This window comes from Podarcis gaigeae, assembly GCF_964106915.1.
Source record: "Podarcis gaigeae genome assembly, chromosome: 4".
NCBI lineage: Eukaryota > Metazoa > Chordata > Lepidosauria > Squamata > Lacertidae > Podarcis > Podarcis gaigeae.
The window spans coordinates 88,314,534-88,336,931 of NC_139677.1; the positions used below are offsets into that span (position 1 = coordinate 88,314,534).

At 43.8% G+C, this 22,398-nt stretch overlaps 1 protein-coding gene across 1 annotated transcript in view; it reads left to right on the top strand.

Moving 5' to 3' along the window:
- TRPC6 (transient receptor potential cation channel subfamily C member 6) overlaps positions 1 to 15,329 on the top strand; it is a 64,753-nt gene extending 49,424 nt beyond the window's left edge. Inside the window, exons 5-12 of the mRNA XM_083736384.1 lie at positions 86 to 299; positions 3,086 to 3,319; positions 6,673 to 6,937; positions 8,490 to 8,685; positions 9,314 to 9,517; positions 12,759 to 12,842; positions 13,375 to 13,450; positions 13,889 to 15,329. Coding sequence (XP_083592510.1) covers positions 86 to 299; positions 3,086 to 3,319; positions 6,673 to 6,937; positions 8,490 to 8,685; positions 9,314 to 9,517; positions 12,759 to 12,842; positions 13,375 to 13,450; positions 13,889 to 14,043 — 1,428 coding nt within the window. The 3' untranslated portion in view covers positions 14,044 to 15,329. The remainder of the gene's footprint in view (positions 1 to 85; positions 300 to 3,085; positions 3,320 to 6,672; positions 6,938 to 8,489; positions 8,686 to 9,313; positions 9,518 to 12,758; positions 12,843 to 13,374; positions 13,451 to 13,888) is intronic.
- Positions 15,330 to 22,398: the final 7,069 nt, after the last annotated feature.

Consider the following 22,398-nt stretch of genomic DNA (forward strand, 5'->3'; position numbering starts at 1 on the left):
TTTTCTATAGCAGCCTTCTCAAGGTAAATTTATTTTGGTGGGGGAATGATGTGATCTTTAAAATATCTCTTTTTTATTTTTGCAGTTGGGTAGAATAATGCGCGGACCCTTTATGAAATTTGTGGCACATGCAGCCTCTTTCACCATTTTCCTTGGTTTGCTGGTCATGAATGCGGCAGACAGGTTTGATGGCACCAAACTGAAGCCCAATGAAAGCAGAACGGATGGAAAACAGCTGTTCAGGATGAAAACTTCATGCTTCTCGTGGATGGAGTTGCTGATTATCTCATGGGTAATAGGTAAAAAACATATCGCAAAGCTGTGTCTTGCAACAATAGCAGAGGACAGTGTGTCTGTTAGGACTCTTTTCTCTTATAGTGGTGAAGTACGAGACACAAAGTGAAGTCTTGTTGAATTCCACATTCATTCATAGGTTGTGGGTGGAAAATGCCACAGCGTTCTTCCTTCCTTTCCTCTTTGGTGATTTTCATGAAACACATGCATTTATGTGTTAGCACACCAAACAAGGAACATTTGAGCTGCATTTTCAGAATGCTCTGATTATATCAGATGATTTACTTATTCATACAAGCAAACACATTCTGAATCAGATCTGTTAAGTCTCTGCCAATTAACCTGGTTCCAAAACCCAGCTCCTACTTTCTTGGTTATAGAGAAGACAATTCACCTCAGAAAACACAGTTGATTGTCACATCTTAAAGCACCCAGCACCGTACAGATGACAGGTTGTTATTAATTCATTTAAAATTTACATTTCAGAAGCCTAGAAAAAGGGGGTGCAAGTTTCAATGTGTACACATGTTACTCTTGTTATAGCTAAAAGAAAGAAAGAAAAGGAACACACCTTCTGTTTCCTTCTTCTAAGCCTTATGCAGAAAAAAGAGGTGGCATGTTACTTTGAAAGTGCCGAAAATTCAGGGAAGTGTTCTATAGAAGTGACAGCATGTTACATCAAATGAAACCAATCATTTCTGGCTGCATTATCTAAAATAAGAATTAAATCTTTTAAAGCCAATTTTTAAAAAGAAAGTTGATAGTTAGCAGGCAAGACAGTAACTTGATGCTAATAAGGGTATTCAGATATTGTCAGTGAGCACTGGAGATTACTAACATGCAACATCAGAGAAATCCAAATTGGTAGGAGATAGCATTTCTGGTTGATTAGGTGTTATGCATTAGAAGCTACTATAAAATGTAATAAAAAGTTAATGAACCGAGCACTGTGAGAGACATGAAGGAGCAAGTAGATATCTGAAAGCTGTATAAATTGTGGAGAAATGCACACAGTCACAAACATAGGATAATAATTATAACACACATTCATTCGTTTGAAATGCCATCTAAAACTCATAGCGAGCTGAAGATCTGTGCAGCACCTTTACACTTCCAGCTGCAGGAGAAGGCAGATGCAGCTTGTCCCAAATCTTTTCCAACTTTGGTTAAGATATCTTCCTCTTTTGCTGTATGGTAACAGCAGGGATGCGGGTGGCGCTGTGGGTAAAAGCCTCAGTGCCTAGGACTTGCCGATCGAAAGGTCAGCGGTTTGAATCCCCGCGGCGGGGTGCGCTCCCGCCTTTCGGTCCCAGCGCCTGCCAACCTAGCAGTTCGAAAGCACCCCCGGGTGCAAGTAGATAAATAGGGACCGCTTACTGGCGGGAAGGTAAACGGCGTTTCCGTGCGCTGCACTGGCTCGCCAGATGCAGCTTTGTCACGCTGGCCACATGACCCGGAAGTGTCTCCGGACAGCGCTGGCCCCTGGCCTCTTAAGTGAGATGGGCGCACAACCCTAGAGTCGGACACGACTGGACCGTACGGGCAGGGGTACCTTTACCTTTACCTAACAGCAGGGGGTGCTTTTTGGGTTCAGTTGCTCAAGGTGGCCCAGTGTTGAATTAAATATTAAATTCAAAAGGGATCCCAACTGCATGAAACATGCACTATTCTTAAGTAGTGTAGGGTGGTAGAAGAATGAGAAGCTCATTGTTCAGAGGCTGGCCTCTATGCTCAATTCTCTCTCTCTCTCTCTCTCTCTCTCTCTCTCTCTCTCTCTCTCTCCACACACTAGCTCTCAGCTCATATCAGCTTCTGCAGCAAAGCTCTGCTCCCAAGTCACAGCAGTCAGAAATGGCATGGTCAGTTGCTAGGCTCTAAACATCGCTTCTTTACGAATTCACTACACCAGAAACCTTATTTGAATGATCATCCCTGGGGAGGCACAGCTCACCTTGGCAAATCTAGCAGGGAGGGAGGTTGTGACACGCTCTGCCATTCCAGGATTGCTAGTAAACTGGCCTCTCTCACCAGTGTTTGCTATAGAAGGGGTGCTGATAAAAGCTGTTGGTGTATGAAAACCCATAGCCGCCACATACATCTCCTGCTGCGCTGGTAAATTCAAAGCTAGAGTGCCGATACCCAGCTTGCAATTTGACAACTCTCCGCAAAGCCAATTGCCACCCCACCATTTTTACATAATGAATAGGGAACCTGAATAGAATTTGTTGGTATCTGTCTTGAGAGACAGTGGAACGAACCTCCGGGGGGTGAAGAGCTGCAGGATCACAGCGCCTGCTGTGGCTGCAGTAACCAGGAACTCATAACTGCTGCCTCCCGCGTTGTTTTTACTGCGTTAGCAGCACTGAACTGACCTCCCTGCGCAGAAGCCTAGGCAGTGTGTATGGAAGTCCTGGGCTGCCCAGATGACAACACCCCACTTTTCAGCCTTGCTAATGTGGTCCAAAGGAAAGGAGAGCAATATGTTTGGTACCAGCTTAGCTGCAGGAGTTGCCGGAAGGAGGCGTACAAGGCACCATCCAACCATCTTAGGGACTCTATACTCCAGATTTGCGTAGGGTTTAGTCCATAGGCTTTTCTTCTCCCGATGGTGTCCCACAAAGCAATGGGTGGAATATTTCTTGTATAAATAAAATAAGAACTTGGCTTTCATTTTTTAAAGCAGGTATCTCTACTTCTCAAGACACGGAACTCAAACAGATATATTTGACGTTTTTCTATGACATTTTATGTAAAGCTAATGCTGTGTGTGCTCTCTTCTTTCCTCCTCTAGGTATGATATGGTCCGAGTGTAAAGAGATTTGGTCCCAAGGTCCCAAGGAATACCTGTTTGAGTTGTGGAATATGCTGGATTTCGGGATGCTAGCTATTTTTGCAGCTTCGTTCATTGCGAGGTTCATGGCATTTTGGCATGCTTCCAGAGCCCAGAGCATGATCGATGCAGGTGTGGATATGAAGAACTTGAAAACGGTGACATTGCCTCCCAGTATAAAATACTACACTTTGGGTGAGTTTATGAACCATTGAGATTTGTGTTGTCTGAGCAAAGGAGAACTCTTCCAGTTTGGGTTCTACTCTCCCGATAAGGAGAAAACTGGCTTGCTCCATCTTCCATGTGACGGGCCTTGAGATATTTGAAGATGGCTGTCATATCTCCTCTCATGTCTCCTCTTATCCAGGCAAAACATACCCAACCCCCTCAACCATTCCTCATAAGGCTTGGGTTCCAGACCCTTGATCATCTTCTGCACACCCTCTTCTGCACACGTTCCAACTCATCAATATCCTTCTGAAATTGTGGCACCCAGAACTGGACACAGAACTCTAGGTGTTATCTGACCAGGGCAGAATAGAGTGGTACTATTACTTCCCTTGATTACATCCCTGGACTTCTGTTGATGCAGCCAAGAATAGTGTTACCTCTTTTTGCTACTCCATCACACCGTTGACTCATATAATAATAATAATAATAATAATAATAATAATAATAATAATAATAATAATAATAATTTATTATTTATACCCCGCTTCCCCAGCCACTCTGGGCGGCTTCCAAAAAAATATTAAAATACTATAATACATCAAACATTAAAAGCTTCCCTAAACAGGGCTGCCTTCAGATGTCTTCTAAAAGTCTGGTAGTTGTTGTTCTCTTTGACATCTGGTGGGAGGGCATTCCACAGGGATGGCGCCACTACTGAGAAGGCCCTCTGCCTGGTTCACTGTAACTTGGCTTCTCGCAGTGAGGGAACCGCCAGAAGGCCCTTGGTGCTGGACCTCAGTGTCTGGGTAGAACATGTTAAGTTTGTTGTCTATTAAGACCCCCATGATCCTTTTCACATGTAAGGCCATTGTGGGATAAAATGTTTTCATTTAGAGCTTATAATACAATAGTCTTTTTTTCTCCTGAGGGACCTCTCACATGGTTGAGCCTTATAGGCTTTCCACCATGAGTTCTTGTCTGCATATAATCTACCTGGGGAATTCATTACTACTGAGCTGCATGTCCTCTTCTTTTCACAACCCATGCAAGTGGTGGAGATTTTCAGTTACTTTCAGTGAGCTTACAACTCCTGCCTGGCAAGGCAGCAGCGGGTTTCATATTAATTTTCTTTCCTAATATATCCTATAAAAATAATTTTCTTCTGCTTGAAGAAAATGCCTCGATGGGAATGACGCTATCCTTTGGATGGCTTTATGGACTGATGTAGTTGTGATGTTATATAGCTATACATAAACACATCAGTTTTTTATGTTTACAACATCATTATTACTATTTTTATTAATAAATATTTTTAAAATTATTTAGCTTATTTTTTATCCTTAAACCATTTGATTTCCTTATATTGTGAACCCTTTTGGGAACATAACTATTAATATGTAGAAAGAGTGCTGTAAGTTGCTCTGGGCTTATAGAGCAGGTTGTAATTCAAATGAAGATACTGGAATGTTCATTTTTAGCTGCAGTTTATACACCCCCCTTACTGTATAACTAGTTTCTTCACGTAAAATCGAGAGGTTATGAACATTCAGGAGTTGTTACAGTGAGATAAAGTGATGTGTGCTGGACAGAAAAGCAATAGCCAGTGCAGTCCTCTGCATGTCTACTCAGAAGTAAGCCTCACAGAGTTCAGCAGGACTTTCTCTCAGATAGGCGTGTACAGTGGTACCTTGGGTTAAGTACTTAATTTGTTCCTGAGGTCCATACTTAACCTGAAACTGTTCTTAACCTGAACCACCACTTTAGCTAATGGGGCCTCCTGCTGCTGCCATGCCGCCAGAGCACGATTTCTGTATTTTACTGTATTTTTGGTTTTTATGGAAGCCGCCCAGAGTGGCTGGGGAGGCCCAGCCAGATGGGCGGGGTATAAATAATAAATTATTATTATTATTATTATTCTCATCCTGAAGCAAAGTTCTTAACCTGGAGCACTATTTCTGGGTTAGCGGAGTCTGTAACCTGAAGTGTATGTAACCTGAAGTGTATGTAACCTGAGTTACCACTGTATAGGATTTCAGGCTCCACCACCAGTTTCTAGGAAGCAATGGCAATTTATAACAGTGGAGGATCTGCTCTTCACTTCCTAAGCAATATAATTCTGAACCCACTGCAGTTGCAATGGATGAATTTGAGAGCTGTTAGGTTTTTAGTTTCATTGGAGGTTTTTAAGCAGAGGTTGAATGGCCATCTGTCATGGATGCTTCAGTTGAGATTCCTGCATTGCAGGGGGTTGGACTAGATGGCCCTCAGGGTCCTTCCCTATTCTACAGTTCTATGATTCTATCTTTCACAATGCAGTTTGTATGTTGTTGTTGTTTTGTAATAGAGGTGACTCTCAACCTACACAGGGGTTACATTCTAGGGGTAGCACATAAGCCAAATTTGCATATAGTCAAAACACATTGGGTTCAATTATGAGTGGGATCCCCAAAGTCTTGTTTCCTAGATGACCACCCCCCGTTTCCACTCCCTTTCTATTTATTTATTCTTATTTTGCCAAGTTACCTGTATTTCAAAATGAAGAAAGAATGATTAATAAAAAGATAACTGTGAACAGAATTGTTCATTTGTTTATTTCATCTCTCTCCTTTTTTATATTAATCTTAATGTAAAGCCAGGTAACTGCATAGTCATAAAATTAAATGAACCAACACTTTTTAAAAAATAATAAGAACAACGAGACACTGAAATGTCAAAAACCAGAGGTATGCAAAACCATTAGTAGGAGTGGGCTGGGCAATGGTGTATCAATACATTGCCCAGGACCAGTTTGAAGGCTAGACCGTGATGGCACCTTCTCCCGAGTCTTGTTTTTCCCTCGGTGCGCCAGGCACTGACAGCAGAGGGACTCCCTCCAGCACCCGGCACATGGAGGAACAAGCTGGCGTTCACCCTGGCCAGGGTGAATCCACTGCCACTCCCACTGAGGGAGCTGAGGCGATTTCACCCCGGTGCCTCATGGGACCAGGCCCGATGCAGCTTGTTCCTCCCTCCGCTTTTCAACATCATGATGTATCTGTATCTATATTGCGATATTCGACTGGTGATATATTGCAATGTTGAAAAGCTGATATTTCCCAGCCCTAAATAGGGGCTGCAGTTCATACATGAATAGCCACAGAAACGGCATGTGGGTAATGTCACAAAGCAGCAGCCATTTTGTTGTTGTCTCTCTGTGTTGACATCCCTCTGAATGGTGCTTCTCTCTCTTGTTCACAAGCGCTTTACTTCTGATAGCAAGGGGATGCACAGCAAGATCTCCAGACATTGGCTTAACGTTTGGGCAGCTAAATATGGAAACATATATCAAAACATTAAACAGATGTTCTTGTGGGTTTTCTTTTGTTTGTTTTTTACAGCAAGAATAGACTGGGATCCATCAGACCCTCAAATCATATCTGAAGGCCTGTATGCAATCGCTGTGGTCTTAAGCTTCTCAAGAATTGCCTATATTCTGCCAGCCAATGAAAGCTTCGGACCTCTACAGATATCGCTTGGCAGAACTGTGAAAGACATATTCAAGTTCATGGTCATATTTATCATGGTTTTTGTGGCCTTCATGATAGGAATGTTTAATCTCTACTCTTACTACCTGGGGGCAAAGCAAAACGAAGCCTTCACTACGTAAGTAAATGTTGAAATCTGCTTTTGCTGTAGTAAGTGTAGATGATTTTGTTGGAAGGCAATCAGTCGGATTTAAGCGCATTCGCTGTTGTAATGTTAAGTATCCAAACTATGGCCATGGTTAGCTATGGTCTGCAATTCTTAAATATTGATTTACCAACCATCTTTCCTAAGCTAGCAGTAGTGATGCATCTAAATGCCAAGCACATTTACTATAAAGTAATTCTAAAGGCACTTCCATGTTAATGGATTCATGGTGATTGGCGCATTCAATGAAAGTGCTGGTTATCCCTTTGGGGCAATCCTTTGATTTCTACTAGTCCAGACGGACTACCAGGATCAGTTCAGATGTCACTCCCAAAAGCAGTGGCTATGGTAGCTCTGAACAGCTGCAACAACCAGCAAATAGAAGCACCTGCTTTGAATTATAGATTAGGTCCTTTTTTATATTATTTAGTTTGCATAAATACATAATGCACTCCTCCTATGCGAGATGTATTAGGACAAGGTCAGTTTGTTGTGCATAACAAGAGTGTGATGTAGACATCTTTAGTCAGTGCTGCATAGTTTAGTTGCTAGTGTCCATATATGTCACTAGGTCCATTAAAATTTAAATTATGCTTGTGCATGCTAAAGTATATATCGACTGCAGCTACTTCCATTGCACGTTGTCCCTGATGGTTTTTGTGCAAAGCAGAGGTTGATCATGCCCTGTTTGAACATTTAAAATGTGGACATTTTTAACATTATCATGACATGCCTGATTTTCCTGCGCCATTAACATGTGCAGGGGAGGGCAACCAAGATGATCAAGAGTCTAGTAACCAAGCCTTATGAGGAATGGTTGATGGAGCTGGTGTGTTTAGCCAGGAAAAGAGGAGAGTTAGAGGAGATATGATAGCCATCTTCAAGGGCTGTCACATGGATGTTGGAGCAAACTTCTTTTCTCTTGCTCTGGAGAGTAGGATCCATACCAATGGATTCAAGTTACAAGAAAGGAAATTCCAACTAAACATCAGGAAGAATCTTCTGACAGTACGAGCTGTTTGACAGTGGAACACTCTCCCTCGGGAGGTTGTGGACTCTCCTTCCTTGGAGGTTTTTAAGCAGAGGTTGCATGGCCATCTGTCATGGATGCTTTAGCTGAGATTCCTGCATTGCAGGGGGTTGGACTAGATGGCCCTTGAGGGTCCTTCCAACTTTGATTCTATGATCATGAATTGGAGGCAAGTTGGTGCCAACATAGGGCTTGTTCCATGCCTAGAAAGCATGGGTCTGAGGTTTTCCGCTTCTCTTGCACTTTATAGGCCTGGGTCTGAGTGGTTTTGCCCTTGCCCTGCCTCTTTCTCCAGGAAAACCCAGTCTTAAGCGATGTATCAGAGCAAACAGCAATCTGGAGAAAATCCGATTGATGTTTGCTCTGATTCAGCAGTAATAGTCAGGGGGAAAAGTGGGGCAAGGGCAAGCCTGGATGGTCCCATACTCAGCTTTTACAGATATTTTACTCCACTGTTACGTTCATGTTTCTGGGATTTATTTTTCTTTCTTTCAGAGTGGAAGAAAGCTTCAAGACTTTGTTCTGGGCAATATTTGGACTCTCAGAAGTGAAATCAGTTGTCATAAACTATAGGCACAAATTTATTGAGAACATTGGTTATGTCCTTTATGGGGTTTATAACGTCACCATGGTTATTGTTCTGTTGAACATGCTTATCGCGATGATCAACAGCTCATTCCAAGAGATTGAGGTAATAATGCTCTTTTGAACTACCTTTAGCTTACTCAGTCATCATTGAGTAATGATGTGGTCGGGCTCCCAGCTCCCCTCAGCCCCAGCCAGCATGGGCAGTGGTCAAAGTATATTAGGAATTATAGTCCAGTGGCATCTGGAGGGCCACAGGTATTCCATCCCTGCTTTATTAAATCAGTACAATTTTTCAGAACAAATATAAATTCATGATCAAAAAACAAACTCTCAGTAGGACTAGCACTGGTTACAACCCCGAGTTGCTTAAAAGTTCCATTATTTCAACAGGACTTGAGCTAAGCCAGTATTAATTTGTCCTATGGATTTCAATGGAACCTAAGTTCAACTACATTAGACTGTGTTCAAGTCCAATTCCGTAGAATCATGACCTGCCAGTGAGCTTCTTCCAGCCACCCAGCTGATCACAGTCAGAAATGGGCTGAACACAAGTAGAACCTCAATCTGCCCGTTGTCTGATCCAGGCGAGCTCTTCCTATGAAGTAGTGTTACTGTTATTTCCTGCAGTTTAGTTCAGCGCAGGAGTCTAGCTGGAGTCTGAGCATCCAGCAAAACAACTTTTGCGTATCATTTCACATGACCACTGCTTAACTCTTTTCTCTGCCTTCCAGGATGATGCTGATGTGGAATGGAAGTTTGCAAGAGCAAAACTGTGGTTCTCCTATTTTGAGGAGGGCAGAACGCTCCCGGTGCCGTTCAACCTAGTGCCTAGCCCCAAATCTCTGATTTACTTGTCGCTCAGAATAAAGAAGTGGGTTTTTAAATTGTTGTTTTGCAATAGAAAAGGTTTCCAGGAAGACGCTGAGATGAATAAGGTAACTTCGCAATGGAGTAAACCCACCGCATTCTGGAATTGTAAACAACTTTATGCAATGCATGACTCCATTGGAGGAGGGCAATTCGTGCCAGACCTGCACTACTAAATAAAAGGGTTGTTTTCTTTCAAGGGTTTCTGGTAGAAATTCCCTAACTTACAAAGTTAATTTGATGGCTGCAATTTTAGAAACGGGCAGAGCAATCCAAATTCTGGATCTGCTATGCTGGAGGGAGTGTGGAGGTGTCCAAGCACCTAGCCCAGCCTGGCTCTGCTGGCGGCAGGGTTTCTAAATGTAGTCTTGAGTTAGCAAATGCTGCCAGGGGGGTTCTTGGTAGAGAGAAAAGCATCCTTCATTTCTCTTGATTACAGTTTTGAAGTCTGGAGTGTGAATTGCCTCTGTGGTATCTATTGTGGTGGAAATGTGGAACCTAAACCAATGGTCGTATGTGCAGGAAGGGATGTCTGTGGGCTTAGCTTTGAACACACAAACAGATATCCCAGAGAACAGCACTGCCTGCTGACTCATTTTACTAGTTATGGATTGGAATGTGCATATTACCCAAGAGTAAGGTAAAGGTAAAGGACCCCTGGATGGTTAAGTCCAGTCAAAGGTGACTATGGGGTTGCGGCGCTCGTCTCCCTTTCAGGCCAAGAGAGCCGGCGTTTGTCCACAGGCAGCTTTCCGGGTCTTGTGGCTAGCATGACTAAACCGCTACTGGCGCACAGAGGACCATGACGAGTGCCAGAGCGCATGGGAACGCCATTTACCTTCCCGCCGCTGCGGTACCTATTTATCTACTTGCACTGGCATGCTTTTGAACTGCTAGGTTGGCGGGAGCTGGGACAGAGTAACAGGAGCTCACCCCGTCACACGGATTTGAACCACCGACCTTCCGATCAGCAAGCCCAAGAGGCTCAGTGGTTTAGACCACAGTATTGCAGGGCTGACAGCAGATCTGCACTTGACAACATGCATTCATATCTGTATGGACATATGCATTTGATCTCTAGATCCCTCCCCCCAACTAACTTGAAGAGGAGTTTATCTGTGCAACTTTCCATCATTTCTGCCGCTAAGTGGAAAGTAAAATTATGTAGAATACTGAAGGTTCAGGATTATTGTCCACATCAGCAGGATAGCAATTTCTGCTAAGAAAATCTTAGATCGAGTGACCAGGGCATCCTTTTTGCCCATGTTAACATATATCTATTTCGTACCTGCAACTTATACAATTGGGAGGAAACTCCTAATTAGGTAGGGTGGCCATGTATGAATCACCAAAAAACACAGAAATCAGAAGGTGGTATCAGTTTGCACAGAATTTGCATTTGCTAATTTATGTGTATACGTGCAATTTTGGAAATAATGACTATAAGGGAAACAGAATGCAAAACGTGTCACCATAGACATTATGATGGTTCTTCATCTTTGAAACAGAATTGAGGTGGACAGCCCTTCAACTAGATGACTGCCCCCGACAGATCTTCCAAAAGAGGACTCTGTAATGTTGGGACACAAGACTACCCTATAAATAGGCGTAGTAAAAGGACATTCTGTAAGCAGGAAAATCTTTGGGCAGTGTATTGCTGTCAAATTCCATAGTCGAATTTGACTGGACTTAACCATCCAGGGTGCGTAAGGTTGAATCCCCCTAAGTCATTTCATAAGCAGAAAAACACCTGCAAACTTATGCAAGTGCAGTGGAACTTCTCCTACCACCAACACCACCAGCACTTCCCTCAAATGTGCTCCAGAGACTTAGGGGAACTCCCGTAGCAGATTTGCGGGTTGCACAGGAGGAAGAGATGGAGGGAAAGTTCTGTTGCGCTCATGAAAGTCATTCTGCTCATGCATACAACCCAAAGTAATAGAGAAGGGCAGGGGATAAGAACCAGAGGAAGATAAGCTCTATAAAAACGCTTATTCTCTGCTGTCTGATTCCCCCTGCCTCACCTTTTCAGGAAAAAAGGCTAAAGTCAATAGTTAGGATGTGTAGATGTTCTAATAAGAGCTCAGCCTGAGCGTTTCTGCATCTTCACAAAGAATGTTTATCAGCTCCCCAAATCCGATGATTCACTCCTGCGGGTAAAATGAATGGCTATTACTTATCTGTCCAATTCTGCTGATATAAACCTTCGCTGCAGCCTTCCAGCTCCTGTGAGAGAATAAAAGGCTTCTTTAGAAGCTGAGCATCGCTTGCCACCAAGTGGTCACATTCTGAAAGGCAACATAAAGTTATCTTGGTATGGCTTGCTTACACAACTGAAATCCAGGAATCGGTCCAGACATTGCTGTAACAAGTCTTAACCAGTCCAAGCAAATGTTTTGTGAGAACTGTCTGCTCATGTTAGTTGTGTAATTAAAAGAAGATTTTCCACAATTAGAAGAAAGGAATTCTTGCATATGGCCCCACAGGCACTTGGCTTCCTGAAAGCTGCACTGCAAAAATCTCAAGGCAGACTTGTAAATAAACCCACAAAAGTTGCCAGCCCTCAAAAAACATTTTACTAGGTAACTTTGCTCCAAGGGATCATCTGTGTTTCTGGGATGCTGCAGAAGAAAGAATGCCCCAGCCCTCTATGACCTGCATGATTCCATCTTCACTGTAGGCTACTTATAAAATTTAAAAGCTTTATTCCAGTGAATGGGTGGCGGAGGGGTTGAGCAATCCTTTCCCTTCCCCCTCAACCAGTCCTTTGGATTTCCATGTTGGTCTTGGAGCAATGGGATTTCTGTAATTTCTGCTGTTGAAGCACACAGCTGGGCCCCATTCACATCACACATTTAAATCACTATGATGCCACTCCGGGCTTCCTCCAAAGAATTATGAGGGCTGTAGTTCCCTGTAGAGACGGATTGGTTGTTTAAACCACTCTGGAAATCATAGTTCTGTGAGGAGAACAACTCTCAGCACCTTTAACAAACCATAGCTCCCAGAATTCTTTGGGGCAAGCCATGATTGTTTATAGTATCTCAAGAAGATGGTGTGAATATGGCCTTAAACATTCATTGAAGACATTCATTTCTTCAGCAAACATTTACATTTCATTTTCTCCCCAGCAGCTTCCCCCATTAAGAGTTATTTTATCCAAAATATCTCCAAATCCTCTCTCTTGTGCATAGGAGCGATGCTGAGGGAGTACAGTATTCTAATGAAATATGTGGTAAGAAGGGAAAGGGGGGAGAAGAGATTTATTAAGCAATCCTCACCTAGTACTTTTTTCTTTCTGTTTTTCAGCTAGGTCAAAGTAAGGAATCAAGTATAAGAAGCTCAGATGACCTCAACTTAAACAGCTTAAGGAACCCTCAAAGGAAGTATCAGGTAGGATCTAGATGCTAACAGAGTAACTGTAAAGAACTTGACAGCTAAACAGAGAAGGATTATCCACAGCCCTCTTCTTCTCTCTCTCACTCAAGCCTGTTGCTTGTTCAGCATCCAACCATTCTGCTTCCTCCTTTCATCCTCTGACCTGTCTCCTGTCTCTCACCACCACTCCCCTGGCTCTGAGTCCTCCTCTTCTGAGACTTCCCTAAAGGATTATCTAGCTCTGCTGCCTCCCCTGTTCTGCCCTCATCTGGGTAAGCTGCCTCAGTGCCAGTGACAAGGCTGCCATATGTCCTCTTTCCCCCGGACATGCCCTCTTTTTCATGGGTATGGACAATGAGAGTCGTCCTAGAGATCCCCCACGCAAGTCAGCAAATGTGTCCTCTTTTTTGCTTTTCAAAATACGGCCACCCTATGGGTCTATGTCAGACACAACTGTGCCTCACCCCATGTGCCACTACTGCTGTCTAGGATCAGGATGCGCAAGCCAATACTGTATCTGAAAGGCTTTTCTGCTTCTCTTTCCCAGAAAATTATGAAACGTCTTATCAAGCGATACGTACTGAAAGCTCAGGTGGACAAAGAAAGTGACGAAGTCAATGAAGGTAGGCTTCCAAAATGGATGTCGTTTGGAATATCGGGTTAGCAGAATTAAAAGGCTAGCCAAAGTTGTTGGGTTCCCCCAGCCCATACTTAAATGGCACCTTTGCTACAATGCTTCTGTTTTGATTTGCAGCGTACCCTAGCATAACAGCTGCCGTGGCTTCTGGGTTATAACTCTCCCAAGAACAAATATATATATAGAATCATAGAATCATTGGCGTCCTGAGGGGGAGCTAGAGGTAATGGTGGCAGAACCCTGTTTGAGGCCAGCCAGTTCCCTATGCTCCAGGGGGTTGTAAGTTTGTATTTGCCGGACCAAATGAGCCTTTGGGTCTGATTCATCAGGGCTTTTCGTAATGTTGTCCCCCTCCCCCTCCCCATCTCCGGCTTCTCCTTTTTCTTCTCGTAAGCCCTTGATCTTCTCTCTCCCTCTCTTATAGGTGAGCTGAAAGAAATTAAACAGGACATCTCAAGCCTCCGTTATGAGCTCCTTGAAGAAAAATCACAGAACACAGAAGACCTGGCAGAACTCATCCGGAAGCTTGGGGAGAAACTGTGTATTGAGCCAAAACAGGAACAAAGGACTTCTCTCTGAAAAAGAAAGTGGGGGGGGGGGAACACTCCTCCTCCAAGCTGGCAGTCCAGTGAAAGCCATATCAGTTCTATCTACAACCCCCTCCCCCTGCAATTCTTCTTCAATCATAATTGACACTTTTGCAGCAGTAGTAGACACATCTTGACCATTCTTTTTCTTTTTGGTTAACTGGGGAAAACCGGCATTTTGAGCAGATGTTATTTAACCCCATCCACGGAGGCCAACTCAACCGTTGAAAGGAAAAGACGTAAAATATGGTTTGAGAAGCCGCACAATTAAAGACTTTGATTACTGGTTCTACTGGTGCCAGGGAGCTCTCTTGTTCTCTCACTCTCTTTCACACTCCCACTAACGTGCACACATATTTTGACACTTCAGATGTATGCACACTTAGAAGTAAATTCCACTGAGATGAATGAGGTTTACAAATTAAGCATTTAGGAATAAGGTTCTGATCACTTTCTTTTTTTAAAAAAATAATGAACTGGTCTTTCTTTAAATAAACAACAACAAAACTACAATTACATTGCTTTAATTAAAGTGAAAAGAAATAATTTCTGTTCCGTTAACTAAGCGCTTGGGACGGACAAGAGGAAGGCTGAATAGAACACATCCGAAAGCCATGATGTTACCGTGACATTACAGTGTTTTCTTCAAATTCCTCCATTGCAAGAAGGCGTTCTGGAACATTTCTTTGGGAGTGCATCTACAGTACAAACCTGTATTGGCTTAAACGCTGAGGGTTTCTCCAAAGAATCCTAGGTGAGGGTGCTAAGATCAGTAGTCCTCTTCAGAGAACTACAATCCCCAGCAATCATTGGGGAGAAATTTTAAAATGCTTTAAGTCTCGATTGCAGATATGTCCAAGGACCAGAGTGCCAGGAGTCTTGATAATCCATCCCACGAAAGGCGTTCCACTGCCAAGCAGCAATTCCTACTATCTGCCTTGTCAACGTTTAGAATTTTTCCTTGGCGAATGTTTATATGTTGAGATATACGAGTTGCATCGGACTAAGTCATAGAGTTGATACACCACAATCAGTGGGCATTTATTTCAGTGGGTCTACTCTGAAAAAAAATCAGTCCATTTGTTTCATTGGGTTTACTCTGAGAATAATGCAATGGGATGCAACCCAATATATTTAAAGCTCTTGTGTCTAGGAGCAAATGACTGGAACCATAAGTGTTCTTAGGGAGGTACGCTGTATGCCTGGTCTATGACTGCCTTACTCCCTTCTTGGCCCTGATCCGTTGTGCAGCCCTATGATAAATAACTGAAACCAAAAGCCAGCCCTACCTTGTCTCATTTCACATGTTTGTATTGCTACTGCCTTTCATCTAGTAACCCCAGCACCACTGAAAGAACCACCCACAACCAAACCTTCCATTAGTCACGGCCAGGTATTTGATGGTGGTTGCACTTCATGTCTACACAAGTTGGATACAGATAACCCTTTTGCCCAGTGTGGCCCTTCGAGATGATGTTGGGTTCTAACTCCCATCAACCTCAGCTAGCATGTCCAAAAGTCAGGAATGATGGGAGTTGTAGTCTAGCAATACCTGGAGGACGTTGCCCTATACCCGCACCCAAAGTATGTGCAAAATTCCTGTTGTTTTTGTTTAGTCGTGTCCAACTCTTTGTGACCCCATGGACCAGAGCATGCCAGGCACTCTTTGTCCATGGAGTTTTCTTGGCAGGGATGCTGGAGTGGCTTGCTGGTTCCTGATCCAGGTGGATCACGTTTGGTCAAAACACTCCACTATGACCTGTCCATCTTGGGTGGCCCTGAATGGCATAGCTCATAGCTTCTCTGAGTTATTCAAACCCCTTTGACATGGCAAGGCAGTGATCCATGAAGGAGGCAAAATTCCTACTTGGCAGATTTATCTTGGGGTTGTTTGATCATTTTAACTGGCATCCAAGCCTTGAAGGCAGGACCTCAGGCAATACCACCCACTCCTGTATCCCTGTTCTCTTATATCTGCCTAATCTGCAGATTAGTATGGGTTAACCTAATCATGCAAGTGCCCATGCAAGTCTCCTTTTAAACCAGGCACCACAGATTAAAAAAACCTCTGCACTACAATTAGTGGTATGTGGGCCAAACGAATAACAAGCACTGTCACAGATGCTTTAGCTGAGATTCCTGCATTGCAGGGGGTTGGACTAAATGAATCTCTGGTCCCTTCCATGATTCTATGAACTTTCCCCCCTTTTCCCACGGCACCAGGTAGATGATTCTCCCCAGGAAACCCTATTCACTCTGCTATGGAGCAAAAAAACCCCCCGCTTATGTCCTGCAAGGGCATCCAGGAGTATTCTCTGATGACACAATCATCCATCCATCAGTGTAGAATCGCAGCAGTTTAATGCTGACCTGAGTCAATTAGCAGAAGGTGGGAATTGTGGAAACGATAGACAGCAGAGAGTAGGTCTGTGGCCGCATTTGTAGTTTTGAGTAAAGGCCATAAGTCTTGGTCACTTCTTTCCCTATTCCCCCAGATCAGATTAGCCCCACAAAAAGAGACGGCACACCCAAAACTTGCTTTTCCAAGGGATCCAGATCAAAGCTGGTTTGTGTATAATTAATCTGAGCCTCGAAAAGGGCATAGAGCTGAAAGAGGAAGTGGGAAAGACTATCACTTTTCCAACTTCCTCCTATGTACTTTTCAAAGCTCTATGTACTTTTCAAAGGAGCAAAATGGTAGCCACCCCCACCGCCTCAAAGGGGCAATGGGTGTGTGTGCACTCAGAGGCTTTGTAGCAGCCGGGGGAAGCCCTCAAAGGTGCTACTGCAGCCGTGAATGCCATGTTCGCAATCCCTGATACAAACATTTACATAAGAAGTCCAAAACATTCCCCTTTTGCTTCCAGGATGCAATGGGGAAGATGAAGAATGTTTACCTTTTTCCTTAGCGATCATGCATTTGTACCATCATCCCACTCCCATCTTCTATGAATAACCACCAACAAACAGAGTTTTAAGAAAGCAGCAGTTCTTTGGAGAAATGAAGCATTCGGTTGAACCTTCCTTGACCAGTTGCCTTCTCTGTTTAGAATACATTGTACCCACAGTATACAGGTACTGCTTCCATTTCTCTGATTTGATACTGGAGGTTTAAACAAAGGCCATTAACGAAGTGCTGCGTTTTTTATACATATCCATGCATATGACCTAATGCATACCAGGAAGCTATTAACATCAACAGGACCATTTTATTAACTTGGTTCAAGCTGCAAGACGATGTACTTGGGATTTTACTGCTTTTTGTGGTTTAAGAATAAGCAGCATACTTGGAGAAGCTTACCTTGTATAAACAGCTTGCATAAACCAAGGCTTGAGCTGGGCTTTTAAAAAAAAACGATTAAAAGCCGCTCTAGTGGCCTTTAAGCTGTAAAATAAACAGAACCAAGATAGAAACGACATTAAATGCATCTTCACGATTGATGCACATTTTAAAAATGCACGTAAAAGCCATTGGAGTGTGGCAGACAATTATCAGGATCTCAAGGAGGTGCAGAGGGAGAATTTTGCCCTTTTCTCCCCTGCAACTGCCTCCATGAAAATTACTCCTTCAAAGGCATTACCCTTGAAAGTTGCATTGGCACCAGTGGGAGTTTCCCTCCAATGCAAATAGCAGCTTCAGAGGAGTTGGGGTTTTTTTGGTCACAACTGTACCAAAGGAGGAAAGAGTTAAATTGTCTTTGCCTCCTGCTGTGCTTGGGACTTTGGGGTGAAGGATGGGTAATAAATAACCAACTAACTAATTATCAACCACCCACCCTGCCTCCAATGGCTGCACTTTTAAAAAATGTGCACATTAAATGCAAAGACAAATTTAGGATCCTGTCTAGCCTGGCCCACTGGCTAAAGGACAATTTTCCTGGTGAAGAGCCGGTTGCTTTTCTGAACATGTTTTTAACAAGCAGTGCATGGTTTTAATATGTGGTAAGGCTACATTTGGTCTCTGCCCCACTTGCGATAATATAAACATCATAGAAGTCACAGTGTTTTGAAGCTAGTCGTCTTGTGGATTCTCAAGTCAAGAAGCATTCTGTACTTAAATGCATTCGCCTCACCTCCCCAGTCAATTAATAGGAGAAATGGACTCATCTACTGTGAGCCTTAAGATCACTGAACTCAGGGTGTATAGAAGCTTTAAAGGCCTCTCTAAGGCAGAGGAAGCCCACAGAATATATAGCTTATTTTGTAAAATATATGAAAGGACAGTTGTAAAACTTGCAAAATTGATCCTAAATAAAATAAAAACTTGCCTCACATCAGTTGTTCCTTTATCTGGGGGCAACAGAGCAGTTGGAAGAACACACTTCTCTTGTGCTCTTGATTAGAATCTCTGATGAAATTTTCCATTAAGCAAAAAGCAAAAAACCTGCAAGGAAGAAATTTTTCAACCAATAATCAGATGGAGCCTGCTGCAAAGGGAACATAGGGCATGAGGCTTAAGCCTAAGAGAACTCTGCGTGCAGCCTGTAATAGTGAAGGAGGAGAGATTGGATTCAGTTGGCATTTAAATCTGCACTTTCCAGAGCAACACACAAAGCAAAGCATCCTTCAAAATGTGTGCAAAGCAGTGTGTGCAAAGTGCATACACCAGGCTAAAGCGTGCACTAAACTGCATATAAATGTACATATGAAAATGCATTAGGGAAAACAGCTTTGCAAAAAGTGTGTGTATAAGGCAAAATTGCATACAAAAAAATGTGTATAACGATAAATTTGCACTAAAATACTGGTGAATTTTTAAGAGGCCTTTTTGAATAAAATTGCAAACTGGTGTGGAAATGTGAGGAACTGAATTGAAGACTGGAAAAACGAAGAAACAGAGAAATCTCATGGCAGATGCTGTTCAGGTTTTCTTTTTCTTATTCAGCAAAGAAGTCAGTCTGGAAAGTGTTCCCTAGTGATAGAAAGTTTGGTAGCCACGGCCTTAGATCCTTTTTGTCAGCAAAATTGCATCCCTATAAGCATTGCGTGATGCCACAGGCATTCTCTGCAGCCCTACAGCTCACTGGCTAGAAATGGCATTCCTCACGCCAGGGATAATGGGGCATGTAGTTCAGTATCAAAAGCCCCAGCAAGAAAATCTGTGGTGTGTCTTTTTCCTGTGCCTATCACCAGAGGCAGCTCTTGCTGGGAGCATGTTTCTGCTTCTGCCTCTTGACCCTGCCCACCACTGCCATGTGGTTCCTGGAAGGCTGAACAGAAGAGAATGTGGCCCCTGGGCTCAACCCTAGACTGATTCCCAAGGACTGTGGGGCCCTTGGGGGAAGGGAAAGGACTCCCTTTGGGATTTAACCAGTGCACATGCCTAAAGCCGTGGGACTTGGGGAGGCAGCAGCGCTGTCTTATGCGCCATCAGGATGCAAAGATCTGCCTGGCACCCCCCCCACGGTTGCCCAGTCCCAGGAGCGCAAGAGGGTGGAGCCAGCCAGCTGCCTCAGGGTCTCGCTGGCTTGGTCGCCCCCAAACTTGCGGCACAGAGCCGCCTGCAGCAGAAGAGCCTGCCATGGCGCTCCGACCGACAGGCAGGCTCTTCCCTGGATTCAACTCTTGGGCCCTGGATTCTCGGCCTGGCGCCCCTGAGAGCCCAGCGTCCAGGTGCCCCGCACCCCTAGCACCTATGGATAAGACGGTCTTGGGAGGCAGTGAGTTGGGAGAGCCTCCTTCCCTGCTCATAAAGGCCTTGGCTTTGGAAGGAGGCAAGTAACTTACCACCCAAAGCCCAGGGAAGGATAGGTTCAGCCTTTCAAATAGACATGAGCAGCTCCAACAATTCTGGCACAACTAGAGTACTGCAGATCTCCTTTTGTATGTTCAAATAAAGTTTGAACTACTGGTGTCTTGCTTCTTTCTTCCAGGTATGGGAACAGGAGGTGCATATTCTGTGTACAGGCACAGAGACCGTTCGCTTTTCCTGCTCAGTCCTTCTTTACACCAGCCCAGCCTCTTCATTTTATGTTCATGTCACTTTTCCCACCTTTTTAAATGCAGCTGCCCTTGTGTTATGCCATGGCAGCCATTTTTGTGACTGGCACCTGCAAGCACTTCAAAATTGTGCCTTCTGGCCTCTGCAAAGGTTGGTGACCGACACAGCAGCACGATCGTTGGCCTCTGGGGACACCACTAGCCGAATGAAGACTATATCTTGTATATAATATATATCATGATAGATAGATAGATGATATAGATACAGTCATACCTCGGGTTAAAGTCACTTTGGGATGAATCTTTTCAGGTTGCGTCCCACGGCGACCCGGAAGTAACAGAACGGGTTACTTCCGGCTTTCACCGCTTGCGCATGCGCAGACGCTCAGAATGACATCACATGCATGCACAGATGAGGCAAATCGTGACCCGTGCATGTGCAGATGTGCAGACACGGGTTGTGTTCTGCTCATGATGCGAACAGCGCTCTGGAACGGATCCCGTTCACATCCAGAGGTAGCACTGTAGATAGATAGATGATAGAGAGATAGCTAGAATGGTACCTCAGGTTAAGTACTTAATTCGTTCTGGAGGTCTGTTCTTAACCTGAAACTGTTCTTAACCTGAAGCACCACTTTAGCTAATGGGGCCTCCTGCTGCTGCTGCTGACGCGCCACTGGAGCATGATTTCTGTTCTCATCCTGAAGCAAAGTTCTTAACCTGAGGTACTATTTCTGGGTTAGCGGAGCCTGTAACCTGAAGCGTATGTAGCCTGAAGCGTATGTAACCCGAGGTACCACTGTAGATAGATATGGATAGAGGTTTGTAGGTGCTAGAATTTAATTAAGGCTTAGCGTAATAAAACCAGGAAATAGCCAGACTCATGTGTACTCAGGATAGACCCAATGCATATTTGAACCGTGTGCGAGACCTTGCTAAGCCAAGTGACAAAAGCCAACGAAATCAGGACTAGCCTCCTGCATGAGCGAGACAGAGGATGAAAGGGCAAATCTCGTTTGCCCATGGGTGAGTTTCATCCCTCCCTCAACAGGGAGTTTAGTTTAAAAGGGCAATGCCAGTGTTTTAGGGAAGGTTAGAGCTCAGAACAGCAGTTAAGAGGAAGGTGGGATGTGCCTTGAGGGAGCAAGGGGAGCTGCAACGCAAGGATGCTATTCTGGCTCTGGGGGAAGCAGAGATATGCTGTTGGTCCGAACCCCTCCATGGCAGGTTCAGGTTGTATATATTTGTAAATAAACCATATATCATAGAGACACCATGTATCATAGAGACATATATACTGTGTCTGGAACTCCCTGGAATCTCACACTGCTGTGGAGCTTGGGAGGTGGTGTATAACAACCTCCTTGTCAGGAGAAACCTCAGTTGTGGGTGTCAGGTTGCAGTTAAAGGCCTAGCAACTGGCCAAGGGAAAACAGGTAGTAACCGTAGCAGCCGATAACCATCTGATTCAAGAGCCCAGGCCTTCTCATAAACTTTTCATCTCCACCAGCAGCTGTTTTTCTCCCTGGATGAATCATTCTCTGGTGACTCACACCCAGAGCAAGCACTGGGCAGATTATTCAGCCATGTATTTTAAGTTTTGACCTTTCGAAAAGAGATTTCCCTGCTCGGTACTTGAATGCATTTAACCCCGTGACGTAGCTTCAAAAAAAGAGAGCAGTTAGGCAGACAGAGAAACACATGGGTTCGAAGACAAATTTGGATACGTATTTCAGGTATCCAGGTTCACCTGTGCGATCCCTCCCTATCCTGGAGACACTGCTATTATTATTATAGGCAGTGCTTAATCACAACTGCCACCGCCTGTCTGGTCAAAAGATAGGCAAGCTTTTCCTGGTCATATATACCAATAACAAACTCAGTGTTTATATATGCAGTTGTTTTTATACAGTATCTGTTTGCATTGTGAAACCATTTCAAGATGCTAAACGGGAAGTGATTCATAAATGAAACAAAATGATAATAATTATCCAAGTCCCTTTTAATTTTTAAAAATCTTTTCTTTGTTGTGTTATAACTTTTAAAAATGCTTTCCTCTCCCTTTAATAAAAAGGAAATACAGTGGTACCTCAGGTTACATACGCTTCAGATTACATACGCTTCAGGTTACAGACTCCGCTAACCCAGAAATAGTGCTTCAGGTTAAGAACTTTGCTTCAGAACGAGAACAGAAATCGTGCTCCGGCGGCGCGGTGGCAGCGGGAGGCCCCATTAGCTAAAGTGGTGCTTCAGGTTAAGAACAGTTTCAGGTTAAGTACGGACCTCCGGAATGAATTAAGTACTTAACCTGAGGTACCACTGTAAATACCACAATTCTTCAAGTGCTACATGTAGTCATAGGAGAGAAGTATCAGCAGATTTGGGGGGGGGGGGACCTGAGATTTGA